The sequence below is a fragment of the Ctenocephalides felis genome, unplaced genomic scaffold (genome assembly GCF_003426905.1).
Source record: "Ctenocephalides felis isolate EL2017-DRISC unplaced genomic scaffold, ASM342690v1 CF-g0.4_SCAFFOLD_01501, whole genome shotgun sequence".
NCBI classification, from domain to species: domain Eukaryota; kingdom Metazoa; phylum Arthropoda; class Insecta; order Siphonaptera; family Pulicidae; genus Ctenocephalides; species Ctenocephalides felis.
Window position 1 is genome coordinate 1 of NW_020537655.1, and position 22,170 is coordinate 22,170.

General features: G+C 29.4%; 3 protein-coding genes across 3 annotated transcripts; 1 reads left to right on the plus strand and 2 right to left on the minus strand.

The window, feature by feature from the left end:
• Positions 1-1,188: 1,188 nt before the first annotated feature.
• LOC113372003 (ESX-1 secretion-associated protein EspB-like) lies at positions 1,189-13,340 on the minus strand. Its single transcript, XM_026612376.1, has 4 exons — positions 13,322-13,340; positions 6,306-6,366; positions 2,994-3,168; positions 1,189-1,328 (listed from the first exon to the last, which is right to left on the minus strand). The coding sequence occupies exons 2-4, from the start codon at positions 6,363-6,365 to the stop codon at positions 1,189-1,191; spliced, it is 375 nt and encodes a 124-aa protein (XP_026468161.1). The 5' UTR covers position 6,366; positions 13,322-13,340.
• Positions 13,341-14,934: 1,594 nt separating this feature from the next.
• LOC113372004 (exportin-5-like) lies at positions 14,935-19,931 on the minus strand. The gene is given in 12 exon segments (XM_026612377.1): positions 14,935-15,248; positions 15,319-17,598; positions 17,817-18,034; positions 18,037-18,199; positions 18,261-18,425; positions 18,513-18,616; positions 18,619-18,679; positions 18,739-18,858; positions 18,860-18,985; positions 19,051-19,207; positions 19,281-19,423; positions 19,721-19,931. Coding segments are annotated over 11 exon segments (3,660 nt in total). The 5' UTR covers positions 19,400-19,423; positions 19,721-19,931; the 3' UTR covers positions 14,935-15,101.
• Positions 19,932-20,185: 254 nt separating this feature from the next.
• Positions 20,186-22,080, plus strand: LOC113372005 (putative uncharacterized protein DDB_G0282133). Its single transcript, XM_026612378.1, has 3 exons — positions 20,186-20,484; positions 20,883-21,034; positions 21,105-22,080. Exons 1-3 carry the CDS (start codon positions 20,370-20,372, stop codon positions 21,882-21,884), a joined length of 1,047 nt encoding a protein of 348 aa, XP_026468163.1. The 5' UTR covers positions 20,186-20,369; the 3' UTR covers positions 21,885-22,080.
• Positions 22,081-22,170: the final 90 nt, after the last annotated feature.

Genomic DNA, 22,170 nt, shown 5'->3' on the forward strand with positions numbered 1-22,170 from the left:
TTGTTAGTATAAGTTAATATGTTTTAATAATGTAAGTCATGCTCTCAACTGAGTCATAATGATTTTTTTGAAAAATGCTATTATACGTATAATTTATCACTAATTATTATAGTAATTACTAAAGTCCAAAGTCCAATTTAAACAAATCATTAGTACAATGTGCTCTACACTATTAGCAAAAAAGATAATTATAAATATTCTAGTATTACATCAGGAAAAACAAATGATTCATCTGAAATTTATAGAAAAAAATATAAATTATATGTGTAGTTTTCTTAGATGAAATATTTCAGATAAAAACAGAAATACTTTTAAAATCATTTATTATTATTAAATTAATTTATACAAGCACATTGTACTTAGTGATCATATAACTAAGTGCGAAAGGTGCAAAAATAGATTGAAACTTAATTAATTAAAAAATACCGCGTGTATATTGTGCTAAAAAGATATAGTATAATATATATAATATATTTCTTATCAAAAAATATAAATAATATTTGGAAAAATAGAGAGTTATGATACATTACTAGATCAGTCAAACGAGCTCAACAACAGGCGTTCAAAATGTGTAAAACTTTTTACATATTTTTAATTTAGTTTCTGGTGATTAATTCAAGACGAATATTTACAAAATACAGTTAATCCTTAATAAAAAAATAGTTTGATATAAATTGTGTCAGCATGGAATAATTTACAATAAATTAGCAACTATTAAAATATTCAAATAAGAAGAAATTTAAAATTCATCTGTAACAGTACAGTATGAATATATATGACCTGATCAAGAATGATATGAAATAAGTTTAGAATTTAATAAAATATTCACAAAAGTTAGATAAATTGAAACCTGTTCTAAACGCCTTATACCCTCATACATTGCAGACTTATAATCATAATTAATTTGCAATGATTTGCGATCTTAAAATGGTTAATTTACATATTAAGATTAGCAAAAAAAACGGATTTTTATGATAAATTATAAATATTTTCGATAAAAATTAATGGATTTAGATATTCTTTGGCGACATTATTTTGAATTATTTGGTATACAGTTGCATCGTGGGACTTTTCTTTGGTACTCCATGTGTCATAATTCTATTATTCAATATGTGCAAATTACGTTCTAATATAAATCGTGACAATATCATAATATATTTATCGTGGAAATAATATAGCAATTGCAAGCTAACTAATGTCTCCTAGCGTAGGAGTATTTGTAACCGCGCGGTATAGCGTTTCCACTTGGCCATCATCGGCTGCCAAATCGCCTCCAAGACCTGCTCCGGCCCTGCCCCATGGAGATCGTGCTTCGGCGTACATAGCGCCTGCAGGTACATTATTTTTGGAAAATTAAAAATTTGTTATAGAAGGGACAACAAACCAACTTTAAATGTGCGAGCTGTTAAACCTAGATAGGAATATTATTATTACTTTTTAATCTTTACCAGCAATTAAATGGTGTACCCACATTCCTTAACTTAGCGTTTCTAGAAGTTTCTTAGCGTTGGTAATTGACCATTCTTTCTTTGATGAGGTTATATAAAAGAAATACAGTTGAGGTTGGGGAGTTTTGCAACCCTTTTCGAAGTATTTTCTACTCCGAGGAATAGAAAATTAAAGTGAATTCAGAAAACAAAACCAATTGAAAATGAAATATAAATTCAAAATGAAGTGCTTCTTTATAAGCGCTAATGAATACAATAAAACTAAAATATATTCTATATAAATTTTATATAAATCAAAAAAATAAGAACTATATTAATATTCAATAGAAATGTTATCTGTTTAGAAGTCCAAGCCGGTATACTTGATTGGGTCTGGAAACATCATTGTGGTCGGGTTGTAATGTTGAGAATTAATTCGAACACACTGATAACAATAAATAGAAAAAAAATAACTGGTCGACTTGACACACAATGTAAACAACTGATAACACTGAATTGAACGAACTACTGAACTAACAATGTAATTGCAACTGAATAGACCTGAATGCAACAACTGAGTGGAACAGAATGAAACAATTGAATGAATTGAATCGAATGGAAGAGAACTATTATTGCCTGCATCGGGTCGAAATTGCCTAATTTCAGAAGTTTGAAAAATGTTGTCCGAGTAGAAAACCAAACCTTTTTCAGGTCCGACAACCTACGCAGGTGCGGCGCAAACAAATACAATCTCAGTATTTTTAATAGTAATGTGAATATATATTGCAACTAGAAGATTACTTTTACTTGATGTCATATTAGGGATCTATTCTCATCAGTACTGCTCGATGTCAATATGGCCAAGGAGGGTATCGAACCCAAAACCAGTGATTGTTAATCTACTTTCTTATAATGCAACCATGCTTAGCTCATGGTAATAATATACAACACAGTAAGTGAGTAACATCTTACAATTAATCGAAAACTGTTGAAATAATAATTACTAAACTAACAACTAATGCGACTAATTTTTTTATTAAATTTATTTATTTCAGATAGATAGAAAAGTTATTATTACTTTTTTAATATTGGAAGAGCAATAGAAACTATGTACGCTATAAGATGTACCCACATTCCTCAACTTAGTATTTCTAGAAGATATTTAGTGGTTGACTATTCTTTCTTTTGTCTGAAAGATTATTTTAACTTGATATCATATTAGGAATCTATTCTCATCAGCACTGCTAGATGTCAATCTGACCAAGGCGGGTATCGAACCCATAACCTGTCGTTGTTGATGTACGATCTTAACATACCAGCCAAACATGGCTATCTCATGTATAGAAATAACAACGAACAAGAATTTTCCATAATATACTACAAAGTAAGTCAGTAACATCTTACAATTAGTCGCAAACTGTTAAAAATTATTACTAAACTAACAAATGATGCGACTCATGAGTTATAACACTCATTTATTTAATCGTTAGATTTCATTAGATAGATTATTAGATAGGACAATCAAAATTATCCTGAGATCATAATTTTTTGTCTTAGTATTATTACCTTGTCCACTGGCATCCCCACCGAGTCCTGCACCAGCTCGTGCTCCCCACGGTGTGCCTGCTTCAGCCTGAAGACCGCCGTGAGCTGAATCTCCGGTCAACAAACCGCCCAGACCGGCGGACGCGTGATAACCGCCAAAGTTCACACCCACACGACCATCTTTAAATGTTATAAACTGCAAAAAAAGATATATAGATTTATAAATAATTTTCAGATATAATCGTATAATTTATAGACATGTTTACTGCCAATATAGTTAAATATAATTTGAAACATAATATTATTCAATGCAAACATTTTTACATGATTCATTACTTAATGCATAATGATATAGGCATATAGCTGTAAACATCAATTTGCTTACGAATTTATTTATCACATCATATGGTAAAAACGGCAAAAACTAATCAGCAAGTCTCATTATCAATGCGAATCGAAAGTTTTTTAAATTATCCAAATTGGTTGGACAAAAATGTCGAGGACATTTGTTTGAACAATATACGTGAATTTTAAAAGTGAGAATCTTGGTACAAAATCCAAAAAATTTTACACAAAATGTGTACAAATTATGAAAATCTCTATGAAATATCAGATAATTTGATGTACATATGTCCAATAAATATTTTTGACCGCCAAATGACATTTTTTGACTTATTTTTATTGAAAGTCCGTAACCGCTGGACCTGCCTTCCCAAAAATTTAATCAGATCTTCAACTTGTCAATACAAGTAAAATGTTTTATGTATTATTAAAATCCGACGCTCCGTTTTCTTAAAAACTGGGTTACCGTTTTTGGCACTTTTTGCTTCTCCTTATCGATACGAATCGAAAGTTTTCTGAATTATTCAAATCGGTTGATCGGTGTTCCCGAAATCGTCGACAAAAATTTGTATCCGCACACACACACACATACATCCATTTTTTCTAAGGTATGCCAAAATATTCAGAAATCTTCGAAACGTAAAGATATATAAAAATTTTCATTTTCGATTTTCTTGCGATTACTATAACTTACCCTATGGAAAGTTAACCCTTTCCATTCGCGAATTCCGAGATTTATATGAAATTTGCCGCCGGAGCGGCGGTATCCGAGTCGAAAGGGTTAATAATACAAAAGTTTATGCAATCATACGCTTGTAATATTGTAATTAACATATGAATCGTAATTAAAGTGCATATTAGACGAAGTAGCAATTATAAAGCGATTATAATCTTATTCAATAATACGTAAACACAATTAAGATGCTCTTCAATTTATTGTACTTTAACGTGGAAAATTTCAAAGATCCAACACCATAAACTGGAAAGATTTGCAAGTTAAAAATAATTTAGTTCTTACAAATATCTAAAATATTTAGTGAACAATAATAAAAGACAAAGACAAAACAAAGATAACAAGTTTTAATATTTCTTAAAACCTCCGATTTTTTTTTATTAACTTTTTTTTACAACTGTCCAGTAAAGGACATTCAGTAAATTTAATGAATTTACAATAGTCCGCCGAAAAGGGACATTGTATACTACATTGACATGATGGAAAAAACTTCGATTTCATTTCAATAATAAAACTCCGAAATTGAAAAAAAAATAATAAAAATTTTATTGCATCTTGATAATATTTTTGAATCAAGCATTGCACAATTTAATGCAATAAATTAATCAAAGCAATCTTGTTAAACATCAATGTTGAAAAATCTGATGGATCAAAACGATTGAATCAAAAATAAAATTGGCTTGGGCCAATTCACTTAAGTTTCAATTTTAAGATTTATAATTTTGGCAATATTTCTACATATTTACATACAATTCGGCTTTTCAAAATAGTTTTTTAAGATACATTTCATAATACATTATAATATATAATAGTGCAAAAAATACACGAAAAAATACAAAAAATATAAGAAATAAATTCAACTTGACGTTGACTAGAAGAAATAAAATAAAATTATTCAATTTAAACCGGTATAACAATGATTTGTTTATATCAAAATCGTGTTAGAGATAAAAAACTATTTCTGGAGATCATAAAGAAATTCGTGACTAGTTTATTAGATTTAGAATAGATTTGAATTCAAATCCACCTACGTGTTTTTCTTATATATATTAAATTATATGTGTTTATATGTACTATTGTATATACACACACACATATATATATATATATATATATATATATATAACAATATATATATATATATATATATAACAATATATATATATATATATATATATAACATATATATATATATATATATATATATATATATATATTATAAGCATGTATTGCAATTGCATTTGCATTTATCGGCCTTGATCGAATAACACTATAAAAAGGCAAAGTAAAGAGAAAATATATCTTTATATTTATTTAGAATGTGAACGTCTTGAGTTTGCTGAAATTATGCAAAAAATGTTAATTGCGAACAAAAGCCCGAATTAGAATTACATAAATAAATTTTAATTATATATGCATTCAATATTTCATGAACTTAAAGTTTTACAAAGAAAATTATATTTTTATTTTATAAACTATAACTATAATAGGTAAAAAGTAAAAAAAAATATAGTACGATAAAATTTTATATTAAATATTTTTGGATAAATCATTCAATATCAACTAAAATGAGTGAATTGCTTGTTTTTAATATATAATTTATACTATGTTTCTTTGTTAACAAATAATATGTTATCGTTTCAAACCAAATTAACCAACGGAGCTTTTATAAAAATATATTTTGTTCTAGGTCATCAGCATATTATTTTTATAAAAACTAAAGTCGTCAAGCATGCAAAATAAACCCATTTGGAAATTCCAATACGAAATATCTGAAACCCGTTTCGTAAACTCAATAACATTATTTAATATTAAAATTGCGATCTTAGTTTTAAACCCTTAGAAGTGTAATATATTGTACATAATCAAAATTTTGAATTTTTATGTTAATAATAAAAAAATACGTTAAAGGGCTACGTTGCTAGGAGCAAAAAATAATTGAAGTTCGCAATTTTAACATTTTCCAACAGAATATTAGTTCTTAATGAATCTTTGATCTTTGATCGATCAAATAGGTTTTCCAATAAAAATTAACCACTTGTCAAGCCGCTCATTAAATTTGTATGTTTATGACCAAGATTGTTCAGATTCTAAGAGTTTTTAAAACAATAAAGTTTTTATATTTTACGGCATCATAGATCAAAGAAATAAAAAGATTCACATCAATATTTAATTATGCCATAAACGATTTATTTTACACAATTATTTTTATACACTAATAACAGCAAATTAATGGCAATAAAGTGAATGAAGATTACCTGTGGCCTTGCCAACACCATCGACGCCAAACCAACCGTGATAAACGCCTTGATAAACATCCTGAAAATAGAGTTAAAAACGTATGAATATCGACAACTCATGATATATTTAAATTACTAAAAAGTTGGATTTTTTTCAAGACATTACCCAAGAATTTTAATATTTTCTCAACCATTCAAAACTTATTGTTTTAATTAAGCATATTATTATTCAGACCATCAGATCATACTATCAAAATCATGCCATCTTCAAATTTTTGCTATGATACCTCCTCATACGGTCGCAATATATTTTTATTATAGTTTGAGGTTTTGAGGTTTTTGAACATTCATTATGAATTAGTTTTGTAATTGAATTGTTGCTAAATATTACTGCTTCGTCATGAAGCGATGAAACTTTCTATTCTCTGTAGTAAGGAAATACGTTTTATAATGGCAGGTGATTAAAGAAAAGGTCATTTTTGACATAACACTTCGAAATATTGAGAACAAAGTAAGTATGCATGCAACATATGTTTAGTCATAGCTTAAAAAAAAAATAAAAAAATTATCATATTTATAAAAAAAAATAACAACTTTGCCGAAATTTTACCCTATATGGGGGATCCAGTATTTGTAAAAATATGTAGACCGCAAACTGAGTTTTAAAGTACTTTGACACTATCTCATATTGTTGAACTAAACTGTTAATAGTGATAATTAAGTAAATATATAAACTTCCCGTAGGGCAAGTTATAGTAATTGCATAAAAACGAAAATGAAAATTTTTATATATCTTTATGTTTTTTTAATAGTTTTTTCGAGTTCCTATGCCCAATAAATGCAAACTTTTTTCACATCATTTTCTTGAAGTATCTTTTTATAAACAACGTAAAGCTTTTTTGTTTCATTTTACATAGGTATAGATACTTGAATATCAATAGAAATTATTGTGGTGTTTATTGCTAGATTTTTTAAATTAGTGATGAGATATAATTTTAACAATACTCTTGGAGACTATTTTCACTTGAAATCACAATTTAGATATATGATTTCAAGTGAAAATTAATATTACTACTGCTTGGTATCGAACTTGAAACCCATGATTAAAAAACCAAACTCTTAATACAAAACCACAGCAAGCTTACAACCGGTTACACACTAGCTTTTATATCTACGTATCTTTTTAACTTTCCGTAGGGTAGTTATAGTAATGGGCCAATAATCGAAAATGAAAATTTTTGCATATCTTCACGTTTTGAAGGTTTCTGAACATTTGTATGTTCGTGTGTGTTTTGTATGCTCGCATTTTTTCGTCCACGTTTTCGGGCGCACGGATCAACCGATTTGAATGGTTAAAAAACTTTCGATTCCTATTGATAGGGAGATGTGCTGATTAGTTTTAGGCAACGGCAGGTCCAGCCGTTACGGAGATAAAAAGCAAAGAATGCAGAAAATACAAATCGAGTTTTTGAGAGAACAGAGTATCCGATTTGAATGATATAAACATTCAAATTGTAATGATCGGGAGAAGAGGTGATTAGTTTTTGGAAAAAGCAGGTCCAGCCATTTCGAAGATACAGAGCTAAAAGTGCAAAAAATGGTAATTTTTGATAGAACTAAGCGTCCGATTTGAATGATTCAAAGAACTTTCTGCTTGTGTTTACAAAATAATTGCTTGACAATTTTTTTAGACAATGTTACAATATTTATAATTTGAAAACATTTAATATTCCTCGAACATTTTGTTACGGTAAGTTCCAGGAATTTGGCTTAAGGCACGATGCCATACACACTAGTTTTTTATTTATATTTTTATAAATGCAGCATATTTTTAACTTCAAATTAAAAATATATCTCATAAATAATCTATTTATAAATACCGAGACATCATTCATTTACATTTACAGTAGAGTGCATTTGAAAGTAAACATACTCGTTGTATCACAGCTAATTTGTTGCATTATGCAATTTGACGATATGTGGTTGCACTAGTCATATCAGAAATTCCCATCAAAAATTTATTTTTATACTTATTTTGAAATGATAAAAATATTTAATAGATATATTGACACCTTTGATTTAAAATAAACATAACAGTAATTATCGAGAACGAATTGAAATTGTTAACGGAAACTGATATTGAAAAATATTTATTGAATACTATATTATGAAAGTACAATTAACAAAAATCAATTTTATTATTATTTTTCGTAGTGTTTTATATATCATTCTTTCCGTGACTAATAAAATGTTTTTCTCATATTTTTTAAAACATTATTATTTTATTGATCAAAATTAAACAAAAAATATTTATTTTATGTTAATAGTGATTATTTCAATCAATAGATGAGATACTTATTCGTCTTTAAAAATCAAGAAATAAAAAATAGTTAATTAGAAGCAATTATTCCTACGATATACAAAAATAGAAACTCCATGCCACAGCTTATTTTAAAGATGATTTAATAGGATGATGACTTTAAATATATTTTTTAATTCTATGATAATATTGATTATTTTAATCAATCGAATCGAATTTAATCATCTTTAAAAATCAGGAAATAAAAATTGGTTAATTAGAAGCAATTATCCCAACATAATACAAAATTAGAGACCACATGCCACATAGCTAATTTTAAAGATGCTTTGTTTGTTCTGGTAGTTACCACACTTATATCAAGTAATATATTTTCCGTTATAAAATTTAAAATTTATCATTATTTATTTTATTCTTAAATGAATTTAAACAAAAATAAATAAATAAATATTTATAGGCAATGTGTTATGATAATTTGAAAGCTCATTGATTAATTAGTAGTTTACACGTATTAAAAATTTCTCAAATAAAATAGACTAAAGTAAGAAATTTCAAAACGCTGCTATTATACTAAATTAAAGTGTTAATTTAAATTTAGCCACAACAGAAAATCGTTTACCACAGTTTTTGAAAAAATGTTAGAATTGATAATGTTAATTAAAATTGACTGATCAAAATATAGCTGCCTATCATTGAAAAAAAAATTCTAACCTGATAAAAAGTCTTTTTACTTCGTGAATCCGATTAAGTCTGCCTGGGTAAATAATCACTGAATCTTTATTATTTGCACTCTTTTGTTACCGAAACAGAATCGCTACTGAGGTAAACGCAAATAACAAGTCTTCACGATCGTGGTAGACCACAAGAATTTTGGTGGGAGGTGGTAGATATCTTAGAATTAAAATCAGAAACAACAATCGTCAGAACTTGACGTCGAACAGACGCAGAAGTTGCAAATAGGTGTCTCCTGAGAACACCATAAAATACCGGTTGTCATTGCCTGGTTTTTTTGATCTGGAAAATAACTGGTTTGTTTTTATCTAATGGCTCTAAGCAAATTCTGAAAAATATATATATGATATGCAATTCATCGACAAATTTATGATTCACAACTCATCTTAATGCATAATATCACAATTTTGATATATGTACATATTAGAATTGATCACTACGTCAATGTGTGTTATTCGGTAGATATAAGTTGCTTTTAAAGACGCAAAAATTTAAAAAAATCTATTTCAATATATAAAAGACTTTGTATTTTTGCCTTTGCTATAGCTTCACAACATTCTTATTTTTTATACCATATTCGATTCCATATCTGATTATTATCTACTATTACAAGAAGATTTGTCAAGTAAATCATTATTTCGTTTTTTATTTTGATTTTGATTTAGTTTTTTAGTTCTAATTTTTGGCGAATTTTTAGTAATTTAACACTTTCGGCACGGCACCGATTTCAAAACAATCTACTTTACCGGCTGTAAACATGATTTCATTGTGTATGTTATGCAATTTGTTTGATAAAAATTTGTGGTCATTGGAGGACATACATTTATAATATTAATTTACTTTTGATCATTTTATAAAGAATGGTGACGTTCAAAAAAATTTCCATTATGCATAGCCGTTCGCCTGCTTCCTCCTGGTGCTTTTCTGTCAGAACAGACAATACAATCCCTTTTTCTTTCACTCGCATTTAGAATATGCCACTGGTCATTTTTTGCTGCCATAATGGTTTATTTTTTCTATTATATTGTCTAATAATTCATTTGTAAAATAATCTATTCGATGTTTTATATTGCTTGGTATTTGTAGTCGGGGTGTTTGTCGATGTATGTCAAACTCAATTATTGAAGGAGAATCGGCACATTCGCTAATGTCTTCCCGCTCTTCATTTATTCGATAAAACTTTTTCTTCGTTTTGTTGGTTGGATAATATCATCATCACATTCATCACTATCATCGGTGCGAATGGTAATTTCGTAAAATTTGTCTGTATGAATGTCTATTTGAAACCCATCTTTACTACTGCTTAATTCACAAAATTTACCGGTCGTTTTGCCATATTTAAAAGCGCTCGGTCGTTTTAAATATTAAAAAAAACATATAGCAAAGAAAAAGGCTAAAAATACTACTAAAATAACTTTAAATTATTTTCAAAATACAATACTGTTTATCACTGCTATATGTAATTTATTCAACTTTTCGATGCAAACTGAATCATTGTTTATAAAATAGCATGTGCCTCACAGAGTATGTTTGTCCACTGAGGTGGACAGCCGTCCCCAAAGTGTTAATATAAAATATTAGTTCTATGATAGAACTTCTATCATTTCTATTATATTCATTCTCATATAAAATATTAGTTCTATCAGAGAAGCGTTTTGTCTATAAAAACCACAAAAGTCAAATAATATTTCAATATTTAAACCAACTTTTTATAAATAATTATTTAATTTGATTGAATAAAACAAACTTGTTGGAAAAACTAATAGTTTTTTAAATTATTCTTTCATTTTTAAGCTTGTTACAAATAATTTACTATAATTTTTTTATGGTTTTCATGTGGATATACAAAAATTTACCAAAATGTTATTAACTTCCTGAAGCGCAACTTTATGTTTTCGCCAAAAAATTCGAATTGCCAATTTTATGTTTTGCTGAAAGTATGAGTCTTTCTGAATCGTTTGAAACCAAAATTTGAATGTCCAATGTGTGTGTATGTGAGCCAAAATTAATCCTTTTGTTCACTTTATTTTGAAAACTGCTGAACCGAAATTAAAAAATTTAAAAGCTTCTGTTAAAATTTGTGTTTATTATATAAGTCTTTAGAACTAGCCGAGAAGAGTAATATTTTTCGACTACAATTTTGCCAATCATAATTGGAAAAATATCAATTGAAGATCGAGCTGATTTTTCAAGTATCAGCAAATTACGTTTCTTAGAAATTAAATGTTTTATGTTTTTAACGTTTTTTTTGGCAAGTTCTACATGACATATGCGTTAAGGCAAAATGCCACTAATTTTATTTTATTAGTTGAATTGAAATTGAAATATTACAAATAACTTAGATTTAGATTTCAAATAGGTGGCTGAACAAAGTTCAGCAACAAAGTATCGGCTGTTTCTTGCGAACTTTACTACATTAATCTTTAGCTGCAATATCAAATGTAATCAAATCACATTAATCTTTAATTTCTAAATTAAGAAATTAATTCGATCGAAAGAATAACAAGAAATATAAAAAGAAATTAAGTTATATACTGTTGTGCGTTAGCGAATAGTTTAAATATAATCTATGTCGTAATAAAATGCGCGTTTTGGGAAAGAATTGCCTCTAAGATAAGATACGTTACCGAAATGCGCGATTGAATGAACTATGGATAAACCTGATGTTTTAATAAATAAAAAATAACATAAAAACAGTAAATATCAAATGTTCATGAATAGAAAAGCAAATCAGTAATATTTACAAAGCACAATTTGAAACGAAGTCAAAGTATTTGAACTTTTGATGATTCAGATACAATATGCACATATGATGCACATGTATTCAACTAAGTGAATCAAAACAATCTGATTATTACATAACAAAATAATATCAGTTAATATTAAATGTAGTTCGTTCGATAATCATATCAATCGAATGAAGACAGCCATGAAGATTTTACATGTTAAAAATTTCAAACGCGCTTTAAGACACTTCAATATCATTATCGAATTTAATGAGTAAATTTGATTCATTACATTTATGAATTAATCTCCAACATTTTGAAAAGTATATCGTGAATGAATAAGTGCATAAATAAAAATTTCCTAAAAACAAGTTTCGAAAATAACTTGTACTTATTCCTTATAATCCTGACATTAATCAAGTCGGGCAATATAGTATAGTTCAGTGAAATTTGTACTTTAATTTTTTTTAATTTTAATATAATTATAATAAAATATTATTTCATATCAAATAAGCTACTTAAGAAAAAACGCAAAAAATACATATTATTTGAATTTTTCTAAAATAAGTTATATATGAATAGATTTAGAATCACTGTGTTTCATATTTTATTAGGCCGCAAAGTTATCAGAGGTCAAGGCAAATAAAAAATTAGCAATTTTGTTATAAAATCTAATTAATCTATTTTAGGAAATCGACTGTCGATCCTTTCCTAAATTGGGTGCGTAGTGTTTGGTTTGAATCAGTAAGTGAACAACATAGATCATCAAAATGTGGTCTAAATTATTTTTAATTGCCGGTTTGATTTGCTTATCACAAGGGAAGCCAAAAGTAAGTGTATTTAAGTATCGAATTTTAATATTTAATAAATTATATAGTTGTTAATCCAGTTTAAAAAATATAGCTAAAGCATATTATAATTATTTTTTATTAATATAATTGAATGTATATGAAATTAATATTGAAATCTACTATGTCAAACTGTTCCATTCCGATAATAAAATTGATTAATGAAATTATAGCCATACTTCGGTGGGGGATGTGCAACCAGTTGTGGGTCATCATGCCCTAGCCCTTGTGGAAGTTTGCCAAATTATTGGCCTGGTTTTGGAACATCGAATTTAGCAACAACAAATTTAGGTAGTTCCGGAGCTTTAACCCAATTTCCTTCTTATACTTCCAATTTAATGACCTTTGGGGGATTGCCTCTGAATGGGCTTCAAACAGGAAATTACGCTAATTTACCAACTAACAACTTACTGCAAAATGCGTACACGACCGGAACTACAGGGCACGCTTTCAATCTGCCGACCGTCCAATACAGTAGTAACTCACTGCAGCCACAACACTTAACCGGCGGTCTTTCAGGATATTCAAACTTGCCCGCACAGTATGACAACAGTTTATTGCAGTCAACATTTACTCCACAAACCACTAGTCAAACTTTAACTCTTCCAACTTTTTCGACGGGAAGTGCATCTAATATCTTAAGTACAGGTCACACGTACGCTCCAAATTATCAAACTGTTGCTCAACCGAGTACATATCCAGCGGTGGACCATAGTCAATTAGGATTCAGTAGTCAGAGTTCGCAATTGGCATCGCTCACTCAACAAGTTTTGCCTAGTCAAGTGGTGTCAACTTTACCAAGCCATACTCAAACAGTGTGGCCCACAGCTTCGCAAACCCTCACATACGATGTTTCCCAGCTCGGAACCAATTATTCTCCAAATACGCTGTCGGGAACTTCGATTGATTCATCCGTCTTGCAATCCCTTACGCAACAAGTACCTGCATCATACGCGCCAAGTTATGATTGGTCAACTTCCTTGGTTTCATCCAATATCCCAAAGACCATTCCAGTAAATTACAATCAATTCACAAGGCCGCAAAATGTTGGATCGACATCGAATGTAGTTGCCGTAGTACCTCCAAAGCCAAATCCAACGGAAAATATCGGTTCGTGTAATAAATATCTTACATATTTTATTTGAAACTTTTAATTTCAACTCATATTTGTTTTCCATTAGCACAATTACGGCAAACTTCATCCTATTCAGCAGGATGCACTCAATGCCCAGGTATGTTCAGTACTACAAATGATTAGAAACATAACAAACAAAATCTGTGCTATTTCAATTTTTTTTTTTACAGTTCAACAGCAATCTTCGGCCTATACAACAGGCTGCACTCAATGTCCAGGTGTGTTTGTATTACAAATGGTTAGAAACATAACAAAACAATTCTTTTTAATTCAAATTATTTTGTTCCAGTTCAACAAAGTAATTCTCTCATTGGTCGTCATGGAGGTTAAATAATTACAGTTGATATCAACAGGCATAACTTACTTATAGAAGTTTACATATACTTATTAGTATATTAAAATTAATGTTACAAATAAATTTTATATGAATAAAAATGTGAACTGATTTATTATTTGCTGATTATAGTGAAACAAATCCTAAATAAATCTTTCCAATTTCTAAGAGCAAATAAATCATTATACCAAACACTATTCAGAATATAAGTAATTTTATTTCGTAAATGGCAATTATTAAAATAGTTTGTATGCAATTAAATATCAAAGTAACAGTTTTGGCTAATTCGGATTGCTATAATTTGATTTCACATATTTACAATTCACTGATATATTGTCACAATGCATTTTTGGAATGCGAAGAAAACATAACTATAAGATTTATACTCCTAATAATAAATTAATTCAATTTATCTGTACATATAAAAATAATCAAAATATAAATTACAGATTAAACAGTCAAATTTAATAAAATTAACAAAAAATGAAAAATCATTTTTATATATACAATTATTCACCTAATCTCATAAATATATAAATCTTATAAAAAATGGACAACACTTAGAAATATTTATTGTAACCAATAGATTTGGTTCCCAAAGAATAGTTATCTACATTAAGTAGAAAATGCGTTAGAGATAAATACTTTAAATGCTAATGTCTCATTCATACAAAATTTAATCAATAGATATTGATTATGTGTTCAGATGTTTTTATAACAATTTACTTTCGATCAAACAGTTTTATTAATCCAACATCATTTGTTGAGTCAACGAGAGCTTGTTGTTCTGGCTTTGGCACAATGAGTAAAGGGAGATTTGCAATTTTTACTTCCTTTCTGAATAACTCACTAATACTACGCCCAATTAACTATAAAACAGGAACAAACATGTAACATGGCTGTAAAATATAATTAAGTGTTTAATATTGCATCACCTACCTGACTAGTAATTTTCTTGAATAAGTCCTTTTTAGCTTTATCAATTTTGTTACCTTTCGTACTACCAGTTGAAATTTTTTCATCAAACTTTTGTAAATCTGCCATATTAACATTTGGAATTTGTTGCATTACTTCAATTATTAATGGAAACTTGGGTCTTAAAATTTCATACATTTGCACGCCTAAGGTCAATAATGATCCTTGATTGGCATCATGCTGTCCATGGAGCTGTAATCCTTGTAAAATAACATTCATTATATGACCTGCGATCTGTGTATTCAGTACTTGCTCAGATGCCAAAAATCTAACAATGGGTCCAGTTAACAATGTGGCTTTCATACTAGCATTACTATCATTCCATGCAATAGCACTAAGAACAGTGAGAACCAGTGGTGTTGAACAATGCTCATAGCGTAATAATTTGTTTCCTAAATCACTTATAACATCCGAAGCAATAGCAGATTGGGCTGCTCTGGTTAGGTTTGCCTGAGGCGTATCCATTGATGAATCATCTTGCTCCATAGAAGAAATGGTATCAGTAGAAATAATTGTACCACCAACCAAGGCAACTTTCAGTACATCTAAATATTCTCTAGTTAAATTACGATTAAGCATGTCTTCTAGCACTTCTTGGGTATCATTACTATCCTCATCTAACTTACCAGATTCATATAATGAAGAGATATATTGCCACCTATTATTCAAACGATTTAACATAAAAGGAGCAATATGAGCAAAAATTGGTAGCAGAACTGAATTATAAAATGCTGTAGGGCAGGAATAGATAAAAGGTCTAAGAAATACTCTGATAATAGGTCTCAGTCTATAATCAGGTATATGTTCTAAATTTGAAAATATGCTATTTATTAAAGCTTGTTCTAATCCTGGTAATTCATATAAATGCCGGCCTAATGAAGGACCTGCAGCACCCATCAAATGGTAACAGCCATCATGTACTAATGACAGAAACTGTTGCATTCGGTCCAAGGAACTATTATTTTTGTGTGTATTTGGATCCATGGGATCAATTATTATCGGTGATGCGGTGCCCAATAAATTAGCTTTATCATTTTCCAACATACTATGAGCAAGACGATAACCTTCAGGCAAAGCGGCCAATGCTTGTGGTATCCAAAGTTCATTTAAGATACGAAGTAATGATAAGATGTGAGGCAATAAGGGAATAATATGTGGAGTCCCTGGATTCCTACATATTGGATTTCCTGATTCTGTAAAGCCAACAACAAAGCCACCTCTTGAGGCCCTGTCAGGATCATCGGGCCAAGAACAGCGTTTTACAATAGCTAAAACTGTGTGTACACTACGCAATATATTGCCTCTCTGTTGCCCATACAAATCATTTGAGTTTGGTTCCACAGGAGGTTTGTTTAGGCCTATGTAGTCCATGAAATCAAAAGCTGATTTAAGTACAGGTGCAATAACATTCCATTGCGCAAGACCTAGACTCATTGTCTCATAAATAAATTTTGTCTGACGTTCATAATCACAGAAATGATTAGATATTAGCAAAAGAGATTCCTGCATAGTTATCAACTCAAGTTTACTAAGCTGGTCAGGATTTTGAGCAAGCCTTTGAACTGTGGTGTTTATCTGATCAAATACAGGCAGCAAAAGCAGAGGATATTTGTGGCCTATTTTGACCATTAATGAGGCCGCATGCCTTCTAACATTTTTCACTGCTCTGGATCTGGTCTCTGTTGTTTGGCCATGTTCATTAAAAACTAAAGCTGCAAAAATCTTGTCAAGAACTCTAGGAAGTAATGATACTCCAGTCATAGCTACACAATTTCCAGCAGTAATTTGGCATGATGACATACTGAGAAACACAAATAAGGCTGATATACAAGACAGAAGAGTTGATAATATTAATGGATCTGAAGTTTCAAAACTTAAACACAGTTCTAATAATGCTAATCCATTGGCTACAGGTGGTCTCTCATTTACCATCAAAATTCTGCTCAGTATACTGTCCAAAGCTTGAGCAAGGGCGTCCCATTCCATATAAACAGGATCAAGAATATTTCCATCTGTTCTGTGATTTTCAGTTACAGACTTCTGTAAACGAATCGTCAACCAGCGCTCTACATAACCATAAGTAACAGATGGAGCTATAAGAGTTATCTGTCGATAACTATCTAAGATATCTGACCTGCAGCGATTAAAAAATGATATAAATTCTTCTTCACTATCATAGTCCATACTAGCATATGTAGTTGCATCATTTGCACCTTTAATTGGTCGAGCAACTGGATACACCACCTAGAAGAAAATGTATAAAAAGGTAAAATACCAACTTTTTGTCATATAAATAAAATAAATAATTTTTTATCAGCATCAAGAAGAACAAAACATTAAAAAAATTATATAATAAATTAATAAATAATAGGTATAATTAGTATAATAATAAATAAGGATTAATTAATCAGAAAACACTAAAATGAAAAAGCAACTACAAATTTCTAGACTGCCTTATTTACCCTTATTAGTTTTGGTCCAACACATTCAACTAACTTCGGAATATAACTCATAAAAGTAGGTTCTTTAGAGATATGATCATGTTTCAATAATGCCAGCCACACATTATTGGCAAGCTGTGTTAAAGTCAAACTTGGATGACTTGTAAACCTCAGTAAAGCTTCTAAATAAGTTGAAAAATTAGCAGGTCTGATAATTGAACCATCTTCTTTGCCCCAAGTGCACCTAATTGAGATCCTAGTCCACCTAACACCTGTGTTAATTTTTTTAAAAAGGCATAATGCTGCTCTTCTGTAGAATTACTCGTTGCAGCTTCAGCTGCTTGAAATATAAAACCCATTGCCTCTTCACTAAATAAAATTAGCAATGGCTTTCTTTCTTTAATCTATAAAATTAAAAAGAATTAAAACATGTTGCTGAAGCTTACAAACACATGATAATTGTACCTGTCCCTTGCGATTAACTATTTGTAATAAACATTCTGCAGCTGGCATTTGAAATTCAGGCACAATAAGTAATACACAAAGTATTTGTAAAAGTCTGCCATCACCAGCCATGATATGCTGAACAGACACCCATTCAACAAATCCTGTCAAAGTTAGTAAAACAACCTAAAAGATAACATGTTACAATTAATTCTATCAACCGATATTTAATTTGACAAGATTTAGCATAAATCATATTTTGCATAAACTCACTTGAACAACCCTCTTATGAGCATCCGCTCTTGGATTATTAGATTCCTTCAATTGTCTAAAAGTTGTAACATGATGATCTATTAATCTCAAAAAGAAATCAAAATTTCAGACATATGACTTGTTAAAGCTTGATAAATATCCTTTCTTCTATGACTGGATTCTAAGGTCTGTAAAAACAAAAAAATTAAATCAAATCCATCATTGAATTCTGCCTTCATAATATTACCTGAAGCAATGCTACATCCTCTATCAGACGTAGAAACACAAGAAGAACAAGTTCAGTTTGAACTTCACCACGACTGCAAGCATCGGATAATTCAGCTAATAAGGTAGGCCATTGCTGTGGCATTCTCGTTTAACCATTTCAACAATCGTTTAACCATTTCAACAATAATTCGTGACAATGCGTCTCTTATATGAGATTGTTCTGGAGAAGACCCCATTCCATTATGAAGCAATTTCATTGCACTGTCCTAAAATATTTATTATTTATATCTCATACTTGATATCAAGGATTTTAAGAAAATTTTGATAATACCTTAATGAAAATCTTCTCTTGATGTGAAATATTTAACCAACGATATTTAACTGTGTGCTCCATTAGTTGCAAACCAAAATGACAAACAATATCTGACTGAGAAGATCTAGCCAAATATAATCCAGCTTGAGCACAAAGTGGTGAACTTTCCTTGAATCTAAAATATTAACATAAACAACTGCTTTATGTACATTGCACAATAATGACAAATTTATAAATGATTTTCTTACCTTTCACAAGCATTATAAGCTTCTAATCTATCATTTTGTGATACAGATGGATTCATTGTCAATTCTACAGCTCGAGCTAGTTCTGCTGCAAGGGCCTCCACTTCTTGAGATCCTTCCATTTTAAGAGGAGGTACTCAAGAATTCTAATATAGGTTATATAAAAAAAACTTAGTACACAATTTGTAGAGGTCGAAAACAAAAAAAGCGAAGTAGCACTTATATTGATATAAATTTTATTATTCAATTTATCAATTATTTAAGCATTAACTAAGCAAGATTAAGCGGTGTCAATTAATGAAAAACATCCACATGGATAACGATATGCTAACAAAGCACATCGGATAGGTTATTTACAATTTTATGTAAAAATATAATACTGTAATACAAATAAATACAATAATGATAATAAATATACGATAATTTCGATTTAAAGTACTCACAAAATTAAAATTGTCAGTTGGCCGACTTAAATTAAGAAAACATAGCATTCCGCATTTCTATACAGACGGCATTAAGTTGGCAGCGGTCAGTAATAAAACAAAACGACTTTTGTTAGTAAAAAATTTAATCCTCAAATAACAGGAATAATAGCCCCATATTTTATTTAATGAATTCAGATATTCTAAATTTAATCATTCATCAAATATAAAAAATATGTTCAAAATTTTAAAACAAATTTAAGTGCTACATTTTTTTAGTGTTGTCATATGAAATATCTTGAACTGAAACCTAAGAATGGTATATCTATGGCATAGATAATAAAAGAAGAGAATATGGAGTGAAGTCAAAACGAACTTTTGGTGTTCTGATTCCCACTTCACTCTTATTATTCACCTCGTACTTCACCATTATCTACTCGTATTTGTTTTTCGTAGGCTTGTTATGACATTCGAAATGTGTTATTGCGAAAAATAATGGCGAATATAAATACACGTTCTGAACCATAATTGATCAATTGTATATTTGTACAAATAATCTATAAAGTTTCTCAATTAATTGTTAACTGAAAGCTATATATTATATATATTTCTTATTTAACTAAGTGTTTACACATTACACATATTTTTAATTGAGCTTCATATTAAGAAGATGGATGAAACAGAAGAATACAAAAAATGTTACAAACTACAGCAAACATTAGTTGAGCTAGGAAATTTAATATGGGATAATTCTTGGAGTTGGACAGTGATCAAACAAGATGTTGGCAAGTTTCTTTATATAGATATACCTATTTGATTTAATTTAAGCAACAAAAGCCATGAAAATGTATATAAACTTTAGATTTTTCGTTATACATTGAAACATATTCATGAAATGTTTATTTGCAGCCAAATAATCGAAATAAGAAGGTTAACTATTTATTATATACATTTTGACACTGTATGTGTCAATACAAATTTTAAAGGCATTGTTTCACGAAAAAATAAAATATTGAACTGAAAGTTAAATAATAACATTATATATATATATATATATATATATATATATATATGTGTGTGTGTGTGTGTGTGTGTGTGTATACACACATTTAAAACTGTAAAAGTAATTTTAAAATATGTACCATTTTATTACCTAATGGCATACCATATCTGAATTATCTAGATTTTTCCGTGGAGAAGGATGGACTATTTGAAGTAGGAGTTTCTACATTTGTGAATATTACTGTGCTTTCTAACCGTTTAGAAAGACAGAATGTGGGTTATTGCTATTTATCACATATGGATAGAGGAACTGCATACAGTTTGGTGAGAAAAGTAAGTCGACTGAATGTGAAGGTATTACAATAATATTTGAATATCTCTTGAGCAATATCACATGTTGCAGATGTCTGTATTGAATGCTCTCAAGGAAACGATGTGTAGTTTTGGAGGTGTAATTTCTGATAAAGTTTTAATGGCTTTACAAACAAACAATTGCACAATTGGCCTTCCTAGTGATCATTCCACAAAGACTGAAACTCGAGAATCTCGCAATGAAAATAGAAATCCTCAAACAAAACCCTGTGAACCAACTAAGCCAAAATCACCTGGAAAAATTAATCGTTTTCCTTCAAAAACATTTAATGACAATCCATCAGCACAAAATAATATCTCGGGAAACTTCTCTTCTAGTAAGCCTATAAATCAAGTAAATTTACCTGGAATTGACAGAAGTAATCCAAATGTACGACTTCCTAATTCTAACAATGTGCAATTTGTTTCCAAAACACCAGTCAACACTAAACCAAGCCTAGTTGTGCATCCAAAAGTACCTCTCCAGCAAATGCCGAGTAATGTTATAGCTCCCATAACAAATGATGTAAGTAATGTAATTACCAACAACATTCAAGGAAACTCCTTTAATCCTAAACCTCTAATGAAAACAATATTCTTGAATCAGAACACCATAAGTTACAATAATTGTCATATTCAACAAGATAGTCAAATGTTTAATAACCAGGTACTAAGCTACCAAAGTCCCCATAAAAATAATTTCGTCAATAATGAATGGATAACTCCAACAATTTTTCATGACGGCTTTTGGACAGAAAATAAAGTTAAACTTTGGGCAAATCAAAATGATCTGATACATTTAACACCGACTGGTGATGGTTCGAAGTGCTAAATATTATAAATATTTAATATAAAATATGATATTAAATATTAATTTAATAACAATGTGAATATTATTTATGATATTTATGAGCAGTCGATCTCATTATTGATTTAGAATTGGGAAAGTATTTGTAAGTGGTATTTTCTTAAGATTATATTCTGAGTATATTTTTAAAGGCCTAGAATGCTAAATAAGATAATTTTTAGTTGTACTGACATAGAGAGAACAATGTAATAGCATTGTTACCATATAGGACTTTTGTATATTTTATATTTATGTAAATAAACCAAAAAAA